The sequence below is a fragment of the Lissotriton helveticus genome, chromosome 4_1, assembly GCF_964261635.1.
Source record: "Lissotriton helveticus chromosome 4_1, aLisHel1.1, whole genome shotgun sequence".
NCBI classification, from domain to species: Eukaryota; Metazoa; Chordata; class Amphibia; order Caudata; family Salamandridae; genus Lissotriton; species Lissotriton helveticus.
The window spans coordinates 1,212,266,676-1,212,284,203 of NC_136063.1; the positions used below are offsets into that span (position 1 = coordinate 1,212,266,676).

The 17,528-nt window shown below is 49.0% G+C and overlaps 1 protein-coding gene across 2 annotated transcripts in view; it reads right to left on the minus strand.

Moving 5' to 3' along the window:
* The window catches only part of PHLPP1 (PH domain and leucine rich repeat protein phosphatase 1), a 651,577-nt gene that overhangs the window by 261,990 nt on the left and 372,059 nt on the right, over positions 1-17,528 (minus strand). For both annotated transcript variants that reach the window (XM_078687772.1, XM_078687773.1), the window contains exon 5: positions 972-1,118. In XM_078687772.1, coding sequence (XP_078543898.1) covers positions 972-1,118 — 147 coding nt within the window. The remainder of the gene's footprint in view (positions 1-971; positions 1,119-17,528) is intronic.

Sequence of the window (17,528 nt, forward strand, 5' to 3'; positions counted from 1 at the left end):
GTAACTTTTGATCCGCCTGAGCTAGAAATGAAAACATTTTTGTTAAAATCTGCTAATCATGCAGCACATGATGGATTACGTGGCAAATGCGACAAATCCATGATTATGACAAAAAAAAGTTGTGGCCGCAAAGTCACATAGTTCCAGAGGCCCTGATAATTACTCTACAGTTAAAATGTTATCTAACCCACACTAATTTACAGTTGATTGGAAATATGTAGGCAATAAAAATGTAGTGCAGCTCAAAAACTTTACCAGATATAACTTCTCACTCAAGATGGAGGCTTGATCCCACTTACGTCCAACTCTGAGATTAGATTTGACTCTAAAAAGAATTGCACTGGTCTTTCTTGGGAAAATGGAACAGCAACCTTGAGCATATGATAACCTCTTCCACCGTTACTCACGTGTCCACTGTTTGAGAAGTCTAGAAAATTTTATTTTCACCCTGTACATATGAACTGTGGCATCAGTGAGATGTTACGAGCCAACAGTTTCTTCTTTGTTTTGGAAGAGCCAGCTGTAGCATTAACAGTCGGGAAGTATTTAAAAGGACACACTCAAACGAATGTACATTAAAATGAATTTCATTTATCAATTTGGAATGTAAGGCTTTTATTCGTTTGTTTTTATACTTAACAGTAGTCCAGCAAACAGAATTAAGTAACTATTCAGTATGGGAAACCACACTGAGAACCCTGCGTCGTGTACATTACTGCTCCTTCATCCATATGCAGCAGAGAAAAAAAGCAAACAAGAATTGGCAAAAATAACAAAATCGCCAAAAATGTTCTCCCACAAACCTGTATAAATTCGCAGTGACATTTTTTATAAATGTAATAATTTTGGCACTGCCCACCTTCCACGCCCCCTCCTTACTGATAGCCATACTGCACATTTGTACCAGTTGGTCCCAATAATTGATCAGTGACTTGACGGATCCTCAACACCACAGTTAAGGGAACACCCACCTACTCATCTCTTTGACGGCTGCAGGAAGGGTTTTCAGACTATTACAGGACACGTTGAGTTCCGTCAGCGTTGGGATACTGCAGATTGCTAAAGGAAAGTCTCCCAGGTGGTTATTGGACAGGTTGAGGCTCTTCAGCTTTGTGAACCTGTGAATGACACGAATACATAAAAAAGTAAGTTTTGGCACGACAAGGAGAAATACACATTACAGTTGAGCAGAAAACGGTTTAATAATCCACGCTGGTCCAGATGACAAAAGTGTCAGGAGAGTTGCGGTGATTAAATTGGTCACCCACACAACGCAGTATTCTTATTATAAATGACAGACAACCAAGAAAACAGATTTGTTCCCGACACCACAGTCCTCCTGCCACCGCTACATTACTAACATACAGGACTGCTTGCAGTGAAAGAAAATGTGCCAGCTGGACTAGGAAATCTAGATCAACAGACTATACCTGCTAGACCGCCAGAATCGTTCAGGAGCCCTAAACTCAGCAGTCTGACCCAAAAGTAATTACTCTCAGGCCTAGGAGTCACATTTGCTTTTTTTCAGAATGGCACAGGACCATTTCAGTGGGTTAGTGGTTCCAGGAGGAAACCGATGGTGCAGGTTTTGCTGTGCCACTTTGGAAACTGGTGCACGTATGTTGCTGGGACGTACATATGCCATAATTGAAGAGACTTAGATCTTGTTCCCAATCATACTTCTGGCAGTGGTGCAGTTTACTGGAAGACATTTAGTATTTTATAAAAGTAGTGCATCAGAAAGAGGCATGGTAATGTTTATAGGGTTGTGCTTAACAGATGGAACTGGAGTGTGCTTTTGATTTAAAAGTTATGTATAAACTACCTGGTAAATCTTTTTAGTAAATGATAAGGAGAGCATTTTCATGTGCGCCCACCAACAGCTACCGAGCTCACTACTAAGACTGCGGAGGGGGTGGGAGGATAATTACACTTTGGGTGGACAATAGGAAACAAAACCCAGAAAAATCAAACAAACCTAAATCTGAACAACTTAAATGGATCCCAGTTCAATCGGAAAAACTAAAAGTCGTTCCTCTTTGTCCAGGTGTGTATGACTGGTCAGGAGCTTGCCTGCTTGCCAGTCAAGAATAAAGAGGTCCCTTCCATATTAGCCACTGATCTGCAGTCGCCAATTTTTCTAGTGCCACCGATGGGCACCAGCAAAGCCTCACTACAGAGTGCCGTCCTCAACACACGTATCGCTCACTTAACACAAGTTTCATAAATTTAGCAAAGCTCTTCTGGCCTATCTCTTAATCCTTTTTCTTCTTCATGGATTAACAGAAAGGCGATGAGGTGATCTAATGTTCAGTGTATGCTGTGCACCTCTTGTCAATCACCATCACACACTGGTGTCACTGTTGCATTTATGCCTGCTCCCACTCGCCACAGAGCAGGGGAGGCGGTGGAGGAAGCAGCAGGTTTTCATATTTTGACTGGACTGCAGTGAAAGATGCACAGTACGTAGAAGAGTAGATTATTTTGATGGACTAATCCATGTGCGCAAGTGTACTGCCTAAGAAGCATACTCCAAGTGACCGAGTGAGAGGATCAGAGAACAATATTAAGTAAGACTGATGAAAACGTACAATTCAAACACACACATGGAAAAATACCTTTATAAAGGTCATATTCATTTTAGACATACTGACACGTACAGGGCAAGAACGGAGAAGCACACTATAGTCCTAGCTCGAAGAGTCACACACCATAATACATTTGTACAAACATTGGAAAAGCCGATTGGGTGCAATGTGCTAACCAAGCAGCGTTGGGACTTTACAGCGAGACGCACGGTGGAACCTTCAGGGTTGGAGAGGTGACTATAGTTGTAAAGTACTCCTTCACGCAGTCCAATGCATGCACTAAAGTGAAGGCATAAGCAAACTCTCAAACAGCAAAGCGCATCAGGTGAGAGATGAATATTCCAATAGGCTGAACCAAGACAGGATTGGCAAAAGATTTTGAGTCAATGGTTGAGAAGGGCGGACTCAAAGCCCTGTCGGTGTGTCATGTTAGCAACAGGTATGTTTGACAGGTGTACGGTCAAAGCCCAAACCTAAAAAGAGGGCTTGAATAACACTTAGGCAAAAAAAAGTCAAGTACTTAGAAAAAGACTTGAGGGCAGAAATCCAGGAAAATACCACCGCCAACAGACTGATTTTTTTGTGATGCCAATAGGCAGTGTAGAGGAGGAAGCTTTAAATTAAAGAATCAAGAGCAGGGTGAAAAAAGAGAGGGTCAATAATTTGCCCATTTATTGCAGCTAGATTAAACCCAGCTTTTCTATAAAGAAGTGTGACAAAAGTCCATGCAGTAATGCACCATGTAGCTTTACCAATGCTGCTAAAGCACTGTAAGTAGAACACAATGGCATGTTAAAAAGATGCTTAAAATAGAGGGCCATTGAAAATCTGAGAACTCAAAATGTGCCTGATTCGTATATATGTATTTTGTGTAGCAGAATTCATATGTATGTTCCTCTATGCCTAGTCCTTTACTGTCTGGAGCAGCAAAGAGAAATACCAACGCACAATAACATTTTATTCTAACAATACAGCCGTGCTTACTTGAGAAGAGAAATGGATGCCAAGATCATGTTGTGCTGTAATGATCAAACAGTAAGAGGAGTCATTGAAGCTTGTATAAAAGGAAAGTATTCTAGAAGGAGGAACTCCACGGTGACATTATACAAAAACCACCCCCCCTTGCTTCAAAGTATGTGCCCTTGAACCCAAACTTAAAGAACTTCTAACTTACAGTTGGCCACCATCTCTCAATTAAATGTGCCGGAAGTCTGCGGGAAAGTTTGTTTACATTTTCTTCAACCACGCTAAACTGGTAATTTGCCAATCAATCAATCAATCAATCAATCCTTTGTAAAGTGCACTACATACCTGCGAGGGTCTCAATGCGCTGTGGGGGGGTGCTACTGATTGAACAGCCAGGTCTTGAGTATCCTCCAGAAGGTCAGCAGGTCTTGGGTCTGTCGTAGGCTCAGTAGGAGGGTGTTCCATGTCTTGGCGGCGAGGTGGGAGAAGGATCACCCACTGGTGGTTCTTCTTCGGATACGCAGGACGGTGGCGAGTGAGAGGTCGGCAGAGCTGGCGGTTGGGGATGTAGAAGGAGAGCCGTCTGTTAAGGTAGGCTGGCCCGGTCTTGTGGAGTGCCTTGTGTGCGTGGGTGAGGAGCTTGAAGGATATCCTCTTGCTGATGGGGAGCCAGTGCAGGTTTCTCAGGTGGGGGGTGATGTGGCCGTGGCATGGAATGTCGAGGATCAGTTGTGCCGAGGCGTTTTGGATGCGTTGTAGTCGTTTGATGAGCTTGGTCGGGTTTCCCGCGTAGAGGGCATTTCCGTAGTTGAGTCTGCTGCTGACGAGGGCCTGGGTGACTGTCTTTCTTGTATCTGTCGGGATCCATCTGTAGATCTTCCGGAGCATGCGGAGGTTGTTGAAGCAGGAGGAGGAGACGGAGTTGACTTGCATGGTCATTGAGAGCGTTGAGTCGAGGATGATTCCCAGGTTGCGTGCGTGGTCGATGGGTATCGGGGCTGCCCCCAGTGCAGTCAGCCACCAGGAGTCGACCCAGGCTGAAGGGTTGGAGCCGAGGATGAGGACCTCCGTCTTGTCCTAGTTCTGCTTCAGACGGCTGGTCTTCATCCAGTCGGTGACGGCCTTCATACCTTCGTGGAGGTTGGCTTTGGCGGTGATGCGGTCCTTGGTGAGGGAGAGGATCAGCTGAGTGTCGTTGGCGTAGGAGATTATGTTGAGGTCGTGCTGTCTGGATACGTGTGCGAGCGGGCCATGTAAATGTTGAACAGCGTCGGGCTGAGGGAGGATCCCTGGGGTACGCCGCAGATGATCTCGGAGGCTTTGGAACAAAATGGGGGGAGGCGGACACTCTGAGTTCTGCCGGAGAGGAAGGAGGTGGTCCAATCCAAAGCCTTGTCTCGGATCCCTGCGGCGTGGAGGCGTGCGCGTAGTGTGCGGTGGCAGACTGTGTCGAAGGCGGCACAGAGGTCTAGGAGGATGAGTGCTGCGGTCTCGCCGTTGTCCAACAGTGTCCTGATGTCATTGGTGGCGGCGATGAGGGCAGTCTGTGCTGTGGTTGCTGCGGAACCCTGACTGGGAATGGTCCAGGATTCGGTTTTCTTCGAGGTATCGGGTTGACGGTTTTCTCGATCACCTTGCCTTGGAAGGGGAGCAGAGAGATGGTCCGGAAGTTTTTGAGGTCTCTTGGGTCTGCCTTAGGTTTTTTGAGTCGGGCGTTAATCTTGGCGTGTTTTCAGATCTCTGGGAAGGTTGCGGTCTCGAGGGAGAGATTGAGGACGTTGCGCAGGTGGGGTGCGATGGAGCTGCTTGCTCTGTTGAAGACGTGGTGCGGGAATGGGTCTGACAGCCGGAGTGGATTGTGCGCATGGTCTTGATGGTATCATCGATGCTCACGCTGGCCTAGGCTAGCAGGGGGTCGTGGTCGATGGTGTGCGGAGGGTCTGTTGTGTTGCTGTCTGTTGAGGCTGTCTGGGTGTTGAAGATGTCGTGGATGTCTGCTATCTTACGAAGGAAGAAGGTGGCGAGAGAGTCGCACAGGGCTTGCGACGGCGGGATGTCGGTGTTGGAGCTGGGGTTGGAGAGTTACTTCACGATGTTGAAGAGCTCCTTGATATTGTGTGCTTTGTTGTCAAGGCGGTCTTTGAAGGAGGTCCTCTTGGCCGCCCTGATGAGGTGGAGGTGGTTGCGGAGCGCGTCCTTGTGTGCTGTGTGGCTGTCCTGAGTTTGTTTACTGTGCCATTTCTTCTCTAGTTTCCGGTAGGCTTGCTTGGAGGCTAGGAGTTCAGGGGTGAACCAGCTGGCCCTCTTGCTGGTGTCTCGATGGGGGGGTTTCTTCAGCGGGGCGAGGGTGTTGGCGCAGTCCTCGATCCAGCATCTGAGGCTGTAGGCAGCGTCGGTGTTGGAGGGTTCGGTGGGTGGGCTAAGAGCAAGGACTGCGTGTAGTTGGTCTTCGGTGATTTTGCTCCTGTAGCGGCGGGGGATCTGTTGCGTGCGGTGGTGTGTGGTGGGCTTCTGGAAGGCGAAGTGGATGCAGCGGTGGTCGGTCCAGAGGAGTTCGGTGGTGTGGCTGACGGAGACGTGCGGGCTTGAGGAGAAGACTTGGTCAAGCGTGTGGCCGGCAGAGTGGGTGGGCGTTGTGACGAGTTCAGTCCGAGGTTATCGATCAGGGTTGTGGAGTTGTTGTCGTTGTTGTTCTCAAGGTGAAAGTTCAGGTCTCCGAGGAGGATATAGTCGGTGGAGGTCAGGGCGTGCGTGCTGATCAAGTCGGCGATGGAGTCGCTGAACTGGGGGCAGAGTCCAGGAGGTCGGTAGACTAGGGTGCCTCTGAGGGTAGAGTTAGGGTCTGTGTGGATCTGGAAATGCATGTGTTCGGCGGTGCGGAGCGCGTCGTCGGTCCTATTCGAGACCCTGATGCTGTTCTTGTGGACGATGGCGATTCCTTCTCTGACTCCGTTGGTGCGGTCTCTGCGGGTGATCTTGTAGCCGTCTGGGTTGGCTATGGCGATGGCAATGTCGGGTGCAGAGGAGTCGTTAAACCCGGTCTCTGTCAGGAAGGCGACGTCCGGAGATGTTGTGTCGAGCAGGTCCCAGAGCTCGAGGGCATGCTTGCGTGCGGAGCGGGTGTTCAGTAGTATGCATCGGAGGTGGTTGGGGTCTTTCTTGGCGGGTGGTTCGTCGGCTCTGAGGCTGGTGTAGATGCAGATCCGGTAGGTAAAGGGGCCATGTGTGCGTTTCGGGACAGCCTTGAAGCAGGTGTGGCTCCGTCCAGAGTTGAGAGCGTGCAGAGTGCTGGTGTCGTAGAGGCGGCGGTTGTCGTGGCGGGTGCGGGGGCCAGGCGTTCTGGCGCTGGGAGCGGTCCAGGCGTGGACGGGCGCAGACGGGCTTGCCTTAGGCGCGCCTTCGGCCGCACAGCGGCCGGCATATATGGGGAGGTGGGAGGTATGAGCAGCTAGGAGGCGGGGGCAGTGGGCCGTCAGGGGGGCGGGGCCGCAGGGGATGCAGCGGCGAGGGCGGTGAGGGACAACTAAGGTAACAGAAGGAAAAAGGGGCACAAAATCGAGGGAAAAACGAGTGGCACAGAAGGCAAAAGGGCACAAAAAACGATTGGAATTGAAGACAAAAAGGGCACAGAAATTAGGGAAAAACAAGTGGCGCAGAAGGGCACACAAAAACGAGTGGAACAGAGGGCAGAAGGGCACAAAAAACGATTGGACCAGAAGGCAAAAGGGGCACAAAAACAAGGGAAAAATTAGTGGCACAGAGGGCACAAAAAACGAGTGGAACAGAGGGCAGAAGGGCACAAAAAACGAGTGGAACAGAAGGCAAAAGGGGCACAAACACAAGGGAAAAGCGAGTGGCACAGAGGGTACACAAAACGAATGGAACAGAGGGCAGAAGGGCACAAAAAACGAGTGGCACAGAAGGCAAAAGGAGCACAAAAAGCGAGTGGAACAGAAGGCAAAAGGGGCACAAAAACGAGGGAAAAACGAGTGGCACTGTGGTAAAATACAGAACACAGAAAGGGGCAGCTAAGAACAGAAGGCAGAACAGGCAGAGAGGCACAGGGCACCGAAGGGAACAGAAGGGTAAACCGGGCAGAGACACGGAGGCAGAAATGAGTACAGAAGGAAAGACCGGTCAGAGAGAGCACGGGGACAGCGAGGGGAACAGAGAGAAGAAAGGTGGTAGCCTGCGTGTGGTAGAGGGCATCGAACTTCCTCAGCAGAGGAAGCTGTGGCAGGGAGACACAGGCGGTGCTGTGCGGAGGGGGAGCGACCTACCTGGTGGGGTCAAGGGTGCCATTACCTGCGCCCTCAGGGCAGCAGTGGGCGTGGCACACACTGGAAGGTTACATTTACTATTCTAACTCCAGCCCTGAAATATTTTGGGTACAGTTATACATTTCCCAAGAATTTTTAGGAAGGATTGAAAAGTAATACATTTTGAATTGGAAACGTGCTGCCATGAGCTTGTAGCTTACGGCAAAAAACTAGTAATACCTTAAACAAGCATTGGCATAGCCAATAGATCTCGCCTTTGGGAACTTATAAGTGTTTAGCCAGAGATATTGACTGTACCTATGTCTTTAAACTGTGCTGTACAGAAGTTTGAAGCATGCTGAAAAGTTATAATAAAGAAGTGTCAGAAGCATTTTTGTTACCTTAGATGGGACCAAAAAAGCATTATGTACAACTAAATGACCATATTAAAAAAGTATTCAAAATAATGTCTTGAGCTTTTTTGTCCTTTCAATGCTGGCAACTTGTATCTGCCTGTCCCAATGATTGCTTGTTGTGTTTTTTCTGTAACGGGGGCCATAAATAACAGGAGGGTGAAGGTCAGTCAGTCAGTCAGTCAGTGAGAGAGAGTCAGTGAGTGAGTCAGCGAGAGAGAGTCAGCGAGAGAGAGTCAGCGAGAGAGAGTCAGCGAGAGAGAGTCAGTGAGTGAGTCAGCGAGAGAGAGTCAGTGAGTGAGTCAGCGAGAGAGAGTCAGTGAGTGAGTCAGCGAGAGAGAGTCAGTGAGTGAGTCAGTGAGAGAGAGTCAGTGAGTGAGTCAGTGAGTGAGTCAGTGAGAGAGAGTCAGTGAGAGAGAGTCAGTGAGTGAGTCAGTGAGAGTGAGTCAGTGAGAGAGTCAGTGAGTGAGTCAGTGAGTGAGTCAGTGAGTGAGTCAGTGAGTGAGTCAGTGAGTGAGTCAGTGAGTGAGTCAGTGAGTGAGTCAGTGAGTGAGTCAGTGAGTGAGTCAGTGAGTGAGTCAGTGAGTGAGTCAGTGAGTGAGTCAGTGAGTGAGTCAGTGAGTGAGTCAGTGAGTGAGTCAGTGAGTGAGTCAGTGAGTGAGTCAGTGAGTGAGTCAGTGAGTGAGTCAGTGAGTGAGTCAGTGAGTGAGTCAGTGAGTGAGTCAGTGAGTGAGTCAGTGAGTCAGTGAGTGAGTCAGTGAGTGAGTGAGTCAGTGAGTGAGTGAGTCAGTGAGTGAGTCAGTGAGTGAGTCAGTCAGTGAGTGAGTCAGTGAGTGAGTCAGTCAGTGAGTGAGTCAGTCAGTGAGTGAGTCAGTCAGTGAGTGAGTCAGTCAGTGAGTGAGTGAGTCAGTGAGTGAGTCAGTGAGTGAGTCAGTCAGTGAGTCAGTGAGTGAGTCAGTGAGTGAGTCAGTCAGTGAGTCAGTGAGTGAGTCAGTGAGTGAGTCAGTGAGTGAGTCAGTGAGTGAGTCAGTGAGTGAGTCAGTGAGTGAGTCAGTGAGTGAGTCAGTCAGTGAGTCAGTCAGTGAGTGAGTGAGTGAGTGAGTCAGTGAGTGAGTCAGTGAGTGAGTCAGTGAGTGAGTCAGTGAGTGAGTCAGTGAGTGAGTCAGTCAGTCAGTGAGAGAGTGAGTCAGAGTCAGTGAGAGAGTGAGTCAGAGTCAGTGAGAGAGTGAGTCAGAGTCAGAGTCAGTGAGAGAGTGAGTCAGAGTCAGTGAGAGAGTGAGTCAGAGTCAGAGTCAGTGAGAGAGTGAGTCAGAGTCAGTGAGAGAGTGAGTCAGTGAGTGAGTCAGTGAGTCAGTGAGTCAGTGAGAGAGTGAGTCAGTGAGTGAGTCAGTGAGAGAGTGAGTCAGTGAGTGAGTCAGTGAGAGAGTGAGTCAGTGAGTGAGTCAGTGAGAGAGTGAGTCAGTGAGTGAGTCAGTGAGTGAGTCAGTGAGTGAGTCAGTGAGTGAGTCAGTGAGTGAGTCAGTGAGTGAGTCAGTGAGTGAGTGAGTCAGTGAGTGAGTCAGTGAGTGAGTGAGTCAGTGAGTGAGTCAGTGAGTGAGTCAGTGAGTGAGTCAGTGAGTGAGTGAGTGAGTGAGTGAGTGAGTGAGTGAGTGAGAGAGTGAGTCAGTGAGAGAGTGAGTCAGTGAGAGAGTGAGTCAGTGAGTGAGTGAGTCAGTGAGAGAGTGAGTCAGTGAGTGAGTCAGTGAGAGAGTGAGTCAGTGAGTGAGTCAGTGAGAGAGTGAGTCAGTGAGTGAGTCAGTGAGAGAGTGAGTCAGTGAGTGAGTCAGTGAGTGAGTCAGTGAGTGAGTCAGTGAGTGAGTCAGTGAGTGAGTCAGTGAGTGAGTCAGTGAGTGAGTCAGTGAGTGAGTGAGTCAGTGAGTGAGTCAGTGAGTGAGTGAGTCAGTGAGTGAGTCAGTGAGTGAGTCAGTGAGTGAGTCAGTGAGTGAGTGAGTGAGTGAGTGAGTGAGTGAGTGAGAGAGTGAGTCAGTGAGAGAGTGAGTCAGTGAGAGAGTGAGTCAGTGAGTGAGTGAGTCAGTGAGAGAGTGAGTCAGTGAGAGAGTGAGTCAGTGAGTGAGTCAGTGAGAGAGTGAGTCAGTGAGAGAGTGAGTCAGTGAGTGAGTGAGTGAGTGAGTGAGTCAGTGAGTGAGTGAGTCAGTGAGAGAGTGAGTCAGTGAGAGAGTGAGTCAGTGAGTGAGTGAGTGAGTGAGTCAGTGAGTCAGTGAGTGAGTGAGTGAGTGAGTGAGTGAGTGAGTGAGTGAGTGAGTGAGTGAGTCAGTGAGAGAGTGAGTCAGAGTCAGTGAGAGAGTGAGTCAGAGTCAGTGAGAGAGTGAGTCAGAGTCAGTGAGAGAGTGAGTCAGAGTCAGTGAGAGAGTGAGTCAGAGTCAGTGAGAGAGTGAGTCAGAGTCAGTGAGAGAGTGAGTCAGAGTCAGTGAGAGAGAGAGTCAGAGTCAGTGAGAGAGAGAGTCAGAGTCAGTGAGAGAGAGAGTCAGAGTCAGTGAGAGAGTGAGTCAGAGTCAGTGAGAGAGTGAGTCAGAGTCAGAGTCAGTGAGAGAGTGAGTCAGAGTCAGAGTCAGTGAGAGAGTGAGTCAGAGTCAGAGTCAGTGAGAGTGAGTCAGAGTCAGAGTCAGTGAGAGAGTGAGTCAGAGTCAGAGTCAGTGAGAGAGTGAGTCAGAGTCAGAGTCAGTGAGAGAGTGAGTCAGAGTCAGAGTCAGTGAGAGAGTGAGTCAGAGTCAGAGTCCGTGAGAGAGTGAGTCAGAGTCCGTGAGAGAGTGAGTCAGAGTCCGTGAGAGAGTGAGTCAGAGTCCGTGAGAGAGTGAGTCAGAGTCCGTGAGAGAGTGAGTCAGTGAGTGAGTGAGTGAGAGAGTGAGTCAGTGAGTGAGTCAGTGAGAGAGTGAGTCAGTGAGTGAGTGAGTCAGTGAGAGAGTGAGTCAGTGAGTGAGTGAGTCAGTGAGAGAGTGAGTCAGTGAGAGAGTGAGTCAGTGAGAGAGTGAGTCAGTGAGAGAGTGAGTCAGTGAGAGAGTGAGTCAGTGAGAGAGTCAGTCAGTGAGAGAGTCAGTCAGTGAGAGAGTCAGTCAGTGAGAGAGTCAGTCAGTGAGAGAGTCAGTGAGAGAGTCAGTCAGTGAGTGAGTGAGTCAGTGAGAGAGTGAGTCAGTGAGTCAGTGAGTGAGTGAGTGAGTGAGTGAGTCAGTGAGAGAGTGAGTCAGTGAGTGAGTGAGTCAGTGAGAGAGTGAGTCAGTGAGTGAGTCAGTGAGAGAGTGAGTCAGTGAGAGAGTGAGTCAGTGAGAGAGTGAGTCAGTGAGAGAGTGAGTCAGTGAGAGAGTCAGTCAGTGAGAGAGTCAGTGAGAGAGTCAGTCAGTGAGAGAGTCAGTCAGTGAGAGAGTGAGTCAGTGAGTGAGTGAGTGAGTGAGTGAGTGAGTGAGTGAGTGAGTCAGTGAGAGAGTGAGTCAGTGAGTCAGTGAGTGAGTGAGTGAGTGAGTGAGTCAGTGAGAGAGTGAGTCAGAGTCAGTGAGAGAGTGAGTCAGAGTCAGTGAGAGAGTGAGTCAGAGTCAGTGAGAGAGTGAGTCAGAGTCAGTGAGAGAGTGAGTCAGTGAGAGAGTGAGTCAGAGTCAGAGTCAGTGAGAGAGTGAGTCAGAGTCAGAGTCAGTGAGAGAGTGAGTCAGAGTCAGAGTCAGTGAGAGAGTGAGTCAGAGTCAGAGTCAGTGAGAGAGTGAGTCAGAGTCAGAGTCAGTGAGAGAGTGAGTCAGAGTCAGAGTCAGTGAGAGAGTGAGTCAGAGTCAGAGTCCGTGAGAGAGTGAGTCAGAGTCAGAGTCCGTGAGAGAGTGAGTCAGAGTCAGAGTCCGTGAGAGAGTGAGTCAGAGTCAGAGTCCGTGAGAGAGTGAGTCAGAGTCAGAGTCCGTGAGAGAGTGAGTCAGAGTCCGTGAGAGAGTGAGTCAGAGTCCGTGAGAGAGTGAGTCAGAGTCCGTGAGAGAGTGAGTCAGAGTCCGTGAGAGAGTGAGTCAGAGTCCGTGAGAGAGTGAGTCAGAGTCCGTGAGAGAGTGAGTCAGAGTCCGTGAGAGAGTGAGTCAGAGTCCGTGAGAGAGTGAGTCAGAGTCCGTGAGAGAGTGAGTCAGAGTCCGTGAGAGAGTGAGTCAGAGTCCATGAGAGAGTGAGTCAGAGTCCGTGAGAGAGTGAGTCAGAGTCCGTGAGAGAGTGAATCAGAGTCCGTGAGAGAGTGAGTCAGAGTCCGTGAGAGAGTGAGTCAGAGTCCGTGAGAGAGTGAGTCAGAGTCCGTGAGAGAGTGAGTCAGAGTCCGTGAGAGAGTGAGTCAGAGTCCGTGAGAGAGTGAGTCAGAGTCCGTGAGAGAGTGAGTCAGAGTCCGTGAGAGAGTGAGTCAGAGTCCGTGAGAGAGTGAGTCAGAGTCCGTGAGAGAGTGAGTCAGAGTCCGCGAGAGAGTCAGAGTCCGCGAGAGAGTCAGAGTCCGCGAGAGAGTCAGAGTCCGTGAGAGAGTCAGAGTCCGTGAGAGAGTCAGAGTCCGTGAGAGAGTCAGAGTCCGTGAGAGAGTCAGAGTCCGTGAGAGAGTCAGAGTCCGTGAGAGAGTCAGAGTCCGTGAGAGAGTCAGAGTCCGTGAGAGAGTCAGAGTCCGTGAGAGAGTCCGAGTCCGTGAGAGAGTCCGAGTCCGTGAGAGAGTCCGAGTCCGTGAGAGAGTCCGAGTCCGTGAGAGAGTCCGAGTCCGTGAGAGAGTCCGAGTCCGTGAGAGAGTCCGAGTCCGTGAGAGAGTCCGAGTCCGTGAGAGAGTCCGAGTCCGTGAGAGAGTCCGAGTCCGTGAGAGAGTCCGAGTCCGTGAGAGAGTCCGAGTCCGTGAGAGAGTCCGAGTCCGTGAGAGAGTCCGAGTCCGTGAGAGAGTCCGAGTCCGTGAGAGAGTCCGAGTCCGTGAGAGAGTCAGAGTCCGTGAGAGAGTCAGAGTCCGTGAGAGAGTCAGAGTCCGTGAGAGAGTCAGAGTCCGTGAGAGAGTCAGCCAGTGAGAGAGTCAGCCAGTGAGAGAGTCAGCCAGTGAGAGAGTCAGCCAGTGAGAGAGTCAGCCAGTGAGAGAGTCAGCCAGTGAGAGAGTCAGCCAGTGAGAGAGTCAGCCAGTGAGAGAGTCAGTCAGTGAGAGAGTCAGTCAGTGAGAGAGTGAGTCAGTGAGAGAGTGAGTCAGTGAGAGAGTGAGTCAGTGAGAGAGCGAGTCAGTGAGAGAGCGAGTCAGTGAGAGAGCGAGTCAGTGAGAGAGCGAGTCAGTGAGAGAGTCAGTCAGTGAGAGTCAGTCAGTGAGAGAGTCAGTGAGAGAGTCAGTGAGAGAGTCAGTCAGTGAGAGAGTGACTCAGTGAGAGAGTGACTCAGTGAGAGAGTGACTCAGTTAGAGAGTGAGGAGAGAGTGAGTCAGTCAGTGAGAGAGAGTCGGAGAAAGAGTCGGAGAGAGAGAGTCGGGGAGAGAGAGTCGGAGAGAGAGAGTCGGAGAGAGAGAGTCGGAGAGAGAGAGTCGGAGAGAGAGAGTCGGAGAGAGAGAGTCGGAGAGAGAGAGTCGGAGAGAGAGTCGGAGAGAGAGTCGGAGAGAGAGTCGGAGGGAGAGTCGGAGGGAGAGTCGGAGGGAGAGTCGGGAGAGTGAGAGTGTGTCTGCGAGCGAGTGTGTGTGAGTGTGAGTGTGTGTGAGAGTGTTGTGAGAGAGTGTTGTGAGAGAGTGTTGTGAGAGAGTGTTGTGAGAGAGTGTTGTGAGAGAGTGTTGTGAGAGAGTGTTGTGAGAGAGTGTTGTGAGAGAGTGTTGTGAGAGAGTGTTGTGAGAGAGTGTTGTGAGAGAGTGTGGTGAGAGAGTGTGGTGAGAGAGTGTTGTGAGAGTGTTGTGAGAGAGTGTTGCGAGAGAGTGTTGCGAGAGAGTGTTGCGAGAGAGTGTTGCGAGAGAGTGTTGCGAGAGAGTGTTGCGAGAGAGTGTTGCGAGAGAGTGTTGCGAGAGAGTGTTGCGAGAGAGTGTTGCGAGAGAGTGTTGCGAGAGAGTGTTGCGAGAGAGTGTTGCGAGAGAGTGTTGCGAGAGAGTGTTGCGAGAGAGTGTTGCGAGAGAGTGTTGCGAGAGAGTGTTGCGAGAGAGTGTTGCGAGAGAGTGTTGTGAGAGAGTGTTGTGAGAGAGTGTTGAGAGAGTGTTGTGAGAGAGTGTTGAGAGAGTGTTGTGAGAGAGTTGAGAGTTGTGAGAGTGTTGTGAGGGTGTTGTGTGAGAGTGTTGTGTGAGAGTGTTGTGTGAGAGTGTTGTGTGAGAGTGTTGTGTGAGAGTGTTGTGAGAGAGTGTTGTGAGAGAGTGTTGTGAGAGAGTGTTGTGAGAGAGTGTTGTGAGAGAGTGTTGTGAGAGAGTGTTGTGAGAGAGTGTTGTGAGAGAGTGTTGTGAGAGTGTTGTGAGAGTGTTGTGAGAGAGTGTTGTGAGAGAGTGTTGTGAGAGAGTGTTGTGAGAGAGTGTTGTGAGAGAGTGTTGTGAGAGTGTTGTGAGAGGGTGTTGTGAGAGTGTTGTGAGTCTGTGAGAGAATGTTGTGAGAGTCTGTGTGAGTGTCTGTGAGAGAATGTGATAGCTCTTTGAAGTGATTTACTATGGAGCGTCCGCTGAAACAAAAAAACTCAAGGATAAAGAGGCCATAAAGTATTTCATAAACCATACAGTTGCCTGTTTTATAGGCACACAACAGAAATGTAATAGGCTCTTGCCTCATTTATGGTAGCACCGATGGGTCATTCTTTCTTAGTTATTTTGAAGTTACGAATGCACTATTTAGAATAATAAAACGCCAACACGATATTAGAAGGAATCTGTTGCGTGACTCAGATGATGGTCTTTCGATGGCTCGACTTGTACTTAGGCTCTGGCTGGACCGCTGAAGCAGCTTTTCATAAAAATGTCCTAACTGCCAACTGCGACCACTTAATAACGCCAGGAAATGCAGAGCCACCAATGACTATTTCTGGGCGCCAATAACAGGCGATACCACTGCCTAACTCACTTGATTTCGTTTTATTCACCTAAGAAGGATGTAAAACTGGATCAAACCACCAGAAAAGTAAAATATGAAGCTGCAGTCAGCCTACTTCCCCTAACGCTCAGCCATTTAGCTGGGATGTTTCTAAGATACATAAATTAAGCAGGGGGCAGCAGGGACAAGTGAATGGCAATTGAAGGTATCATCAGCGGCATTAAAGGTCAACGTGGGAGCTAAAGGAGAATGCAAGCTAGACTACTTAACGCAACTGGAAAGGCAAATTATGTGGCACATTACATGGCTAAACACAGATTCTGGGTTATATTCTGTACATTTTTATCAAGACCGAAGTGACCACAAAACTATAACAAGCGATTGCGAAAAGCTTTGGCCGCGCGGGCGCCGATAGTGAAAGTGCATTGCGATGCACTTAATTTCCGAAAGTGAAAGTGATCGCGATGCACTAATTACCCGTGACGGAGGTAAGAGATGGCGGCTGCGTGTGTTACCGCCAGCTTAAAGCCAGCAAAAGCCTCTGGTAGCACTTTGAAAACCAACTTACTAAAAGTCGAGCAAGCAGCGCATGCGCTGCTCTAGGCTCAACCTAAAAACGGGTAAAGACACTCACTGTGCTTCTGTTAAAAAAGCACGATATTAGGATCATCATGAAAATAAAAAAGTAAATTTACTCACACACTAATGTGCTAGCAATTTATACAGGCATATGGTAACTTTAGGAGTTCCTCCAAAGTGCATTTACTTGGTGGGCATCTATTAAGGTGGTTGCAACCACTGAATTAACAAGCATTTGTAATGCATCAGTGTATCCTATGTAATGATTATGGAGCTGTTTCTATCACTCATCGTCCGGCAGAAGGAAAGAGCTCCCTGACAAATAACACATGACTGGAGAGGATGTGGCACAGTGGCCAGAGTTGCTGGCTCGAGCGCTGGGGATCCCGGTTAGAGTCTTTGAGGCGTCGAGCAACATGTGATTTTATGCAAATCACGGAATCTCCCTAGGCGATAAACTGTTATATAAATATGCTGCAGGAGAAAAGGCGAAACTTTATGAAAATATATAGTTCCACCATGGTGGATGTTAACAGTATTTCGGCGGCGAGAAACTAATAAGAGAAGCAGACGATGAACAGGCATTGGTAAATACAGGAAAATATGCTACAGCCAACTGAAATGTAGGAAAAGTAAGTGGCACGCACTGGAACCAATGAGAAGCCAGGAAAGGCAGGATGGAACCTTATGTAAAGGGCTCTGATACCTCCTGGTCTAGCCAGTGCTATATAAAACTCTCCAAATAAATAAAAATAAAACAAAGTCCTTTTTAGGCCTCGCCTACGCAGCCCACATACGTTGCATAGGCGGACCTTTAGCTGTCGCTCTGCTCATTTTGGAAGCACACACTCGTGCTTGTGGCGGCATCCAGCTTGCAGGAGTGAGCTGGGGCGCGTCACAAGCACCAGTGCAGTGCTTCCAAAAAGAGCAGACTGCGTGCGCGCGCACACAGCACTCCCGGGCTCTCTCTCTCGCCCTCTCGCTTTCTTTCTCTGTTTTTCCCGCTCTCTTTCTCTCTCTTCCCCCTCTCTCGCTCGCGCTCTCTCCCCATCTCTCTCTTTCTAACCCTTTCCCTCCTTCCCTCCCGCCTCACTCCTGGCATTCCTCACACTACATTCAAATTTTTTGTTTTGTTTACAAACTAAAGAATTGCTGTCAAATAGGCTTTCTTAAACATGCAACAATATTTCAAGCCCTACTTCCGAGTCAGTATCGCTGTTCTTTAAAATGACTGCTTAACTCCACTAATGCATGTTGTTATTCAAAGGAGCAATGCCCTCAGATTTTCTATTGAATCCCAAGACCATGCTACATTATGGTTTTTTTTTTCCCCCGAGGACAGCTGTGGCAACATGTACAGAGGTTGTACTCTTACAGATAAACTTAAAGACCGGGTTAATGTCTTTTTTCGTTGCTTATGATAAAATGTAAACAATCCCAGACTCCCAGTGACTGGTGGAAGACTGTACAACTTTTCACTGTTTTATTGCACGAAAGGAACTATTCGGCTGTAGTTCTGATGCTCTGCTTTTAAAAAATATATATATATATAAGAATCCTATCATTGTGTGGTTTCTTTCTTTGTGCTTTTCTACTGCTGCCCTTGCATTTCCAATTGTCAGAATCTTTTCAGTTTGCAGGAGCAGTTTTGTGCTGTAAAGACCCATCCACAAGAGCAGATACATTTTGGCTATCTGGTAAATTTGATGACAGCGTGTTTAGCAC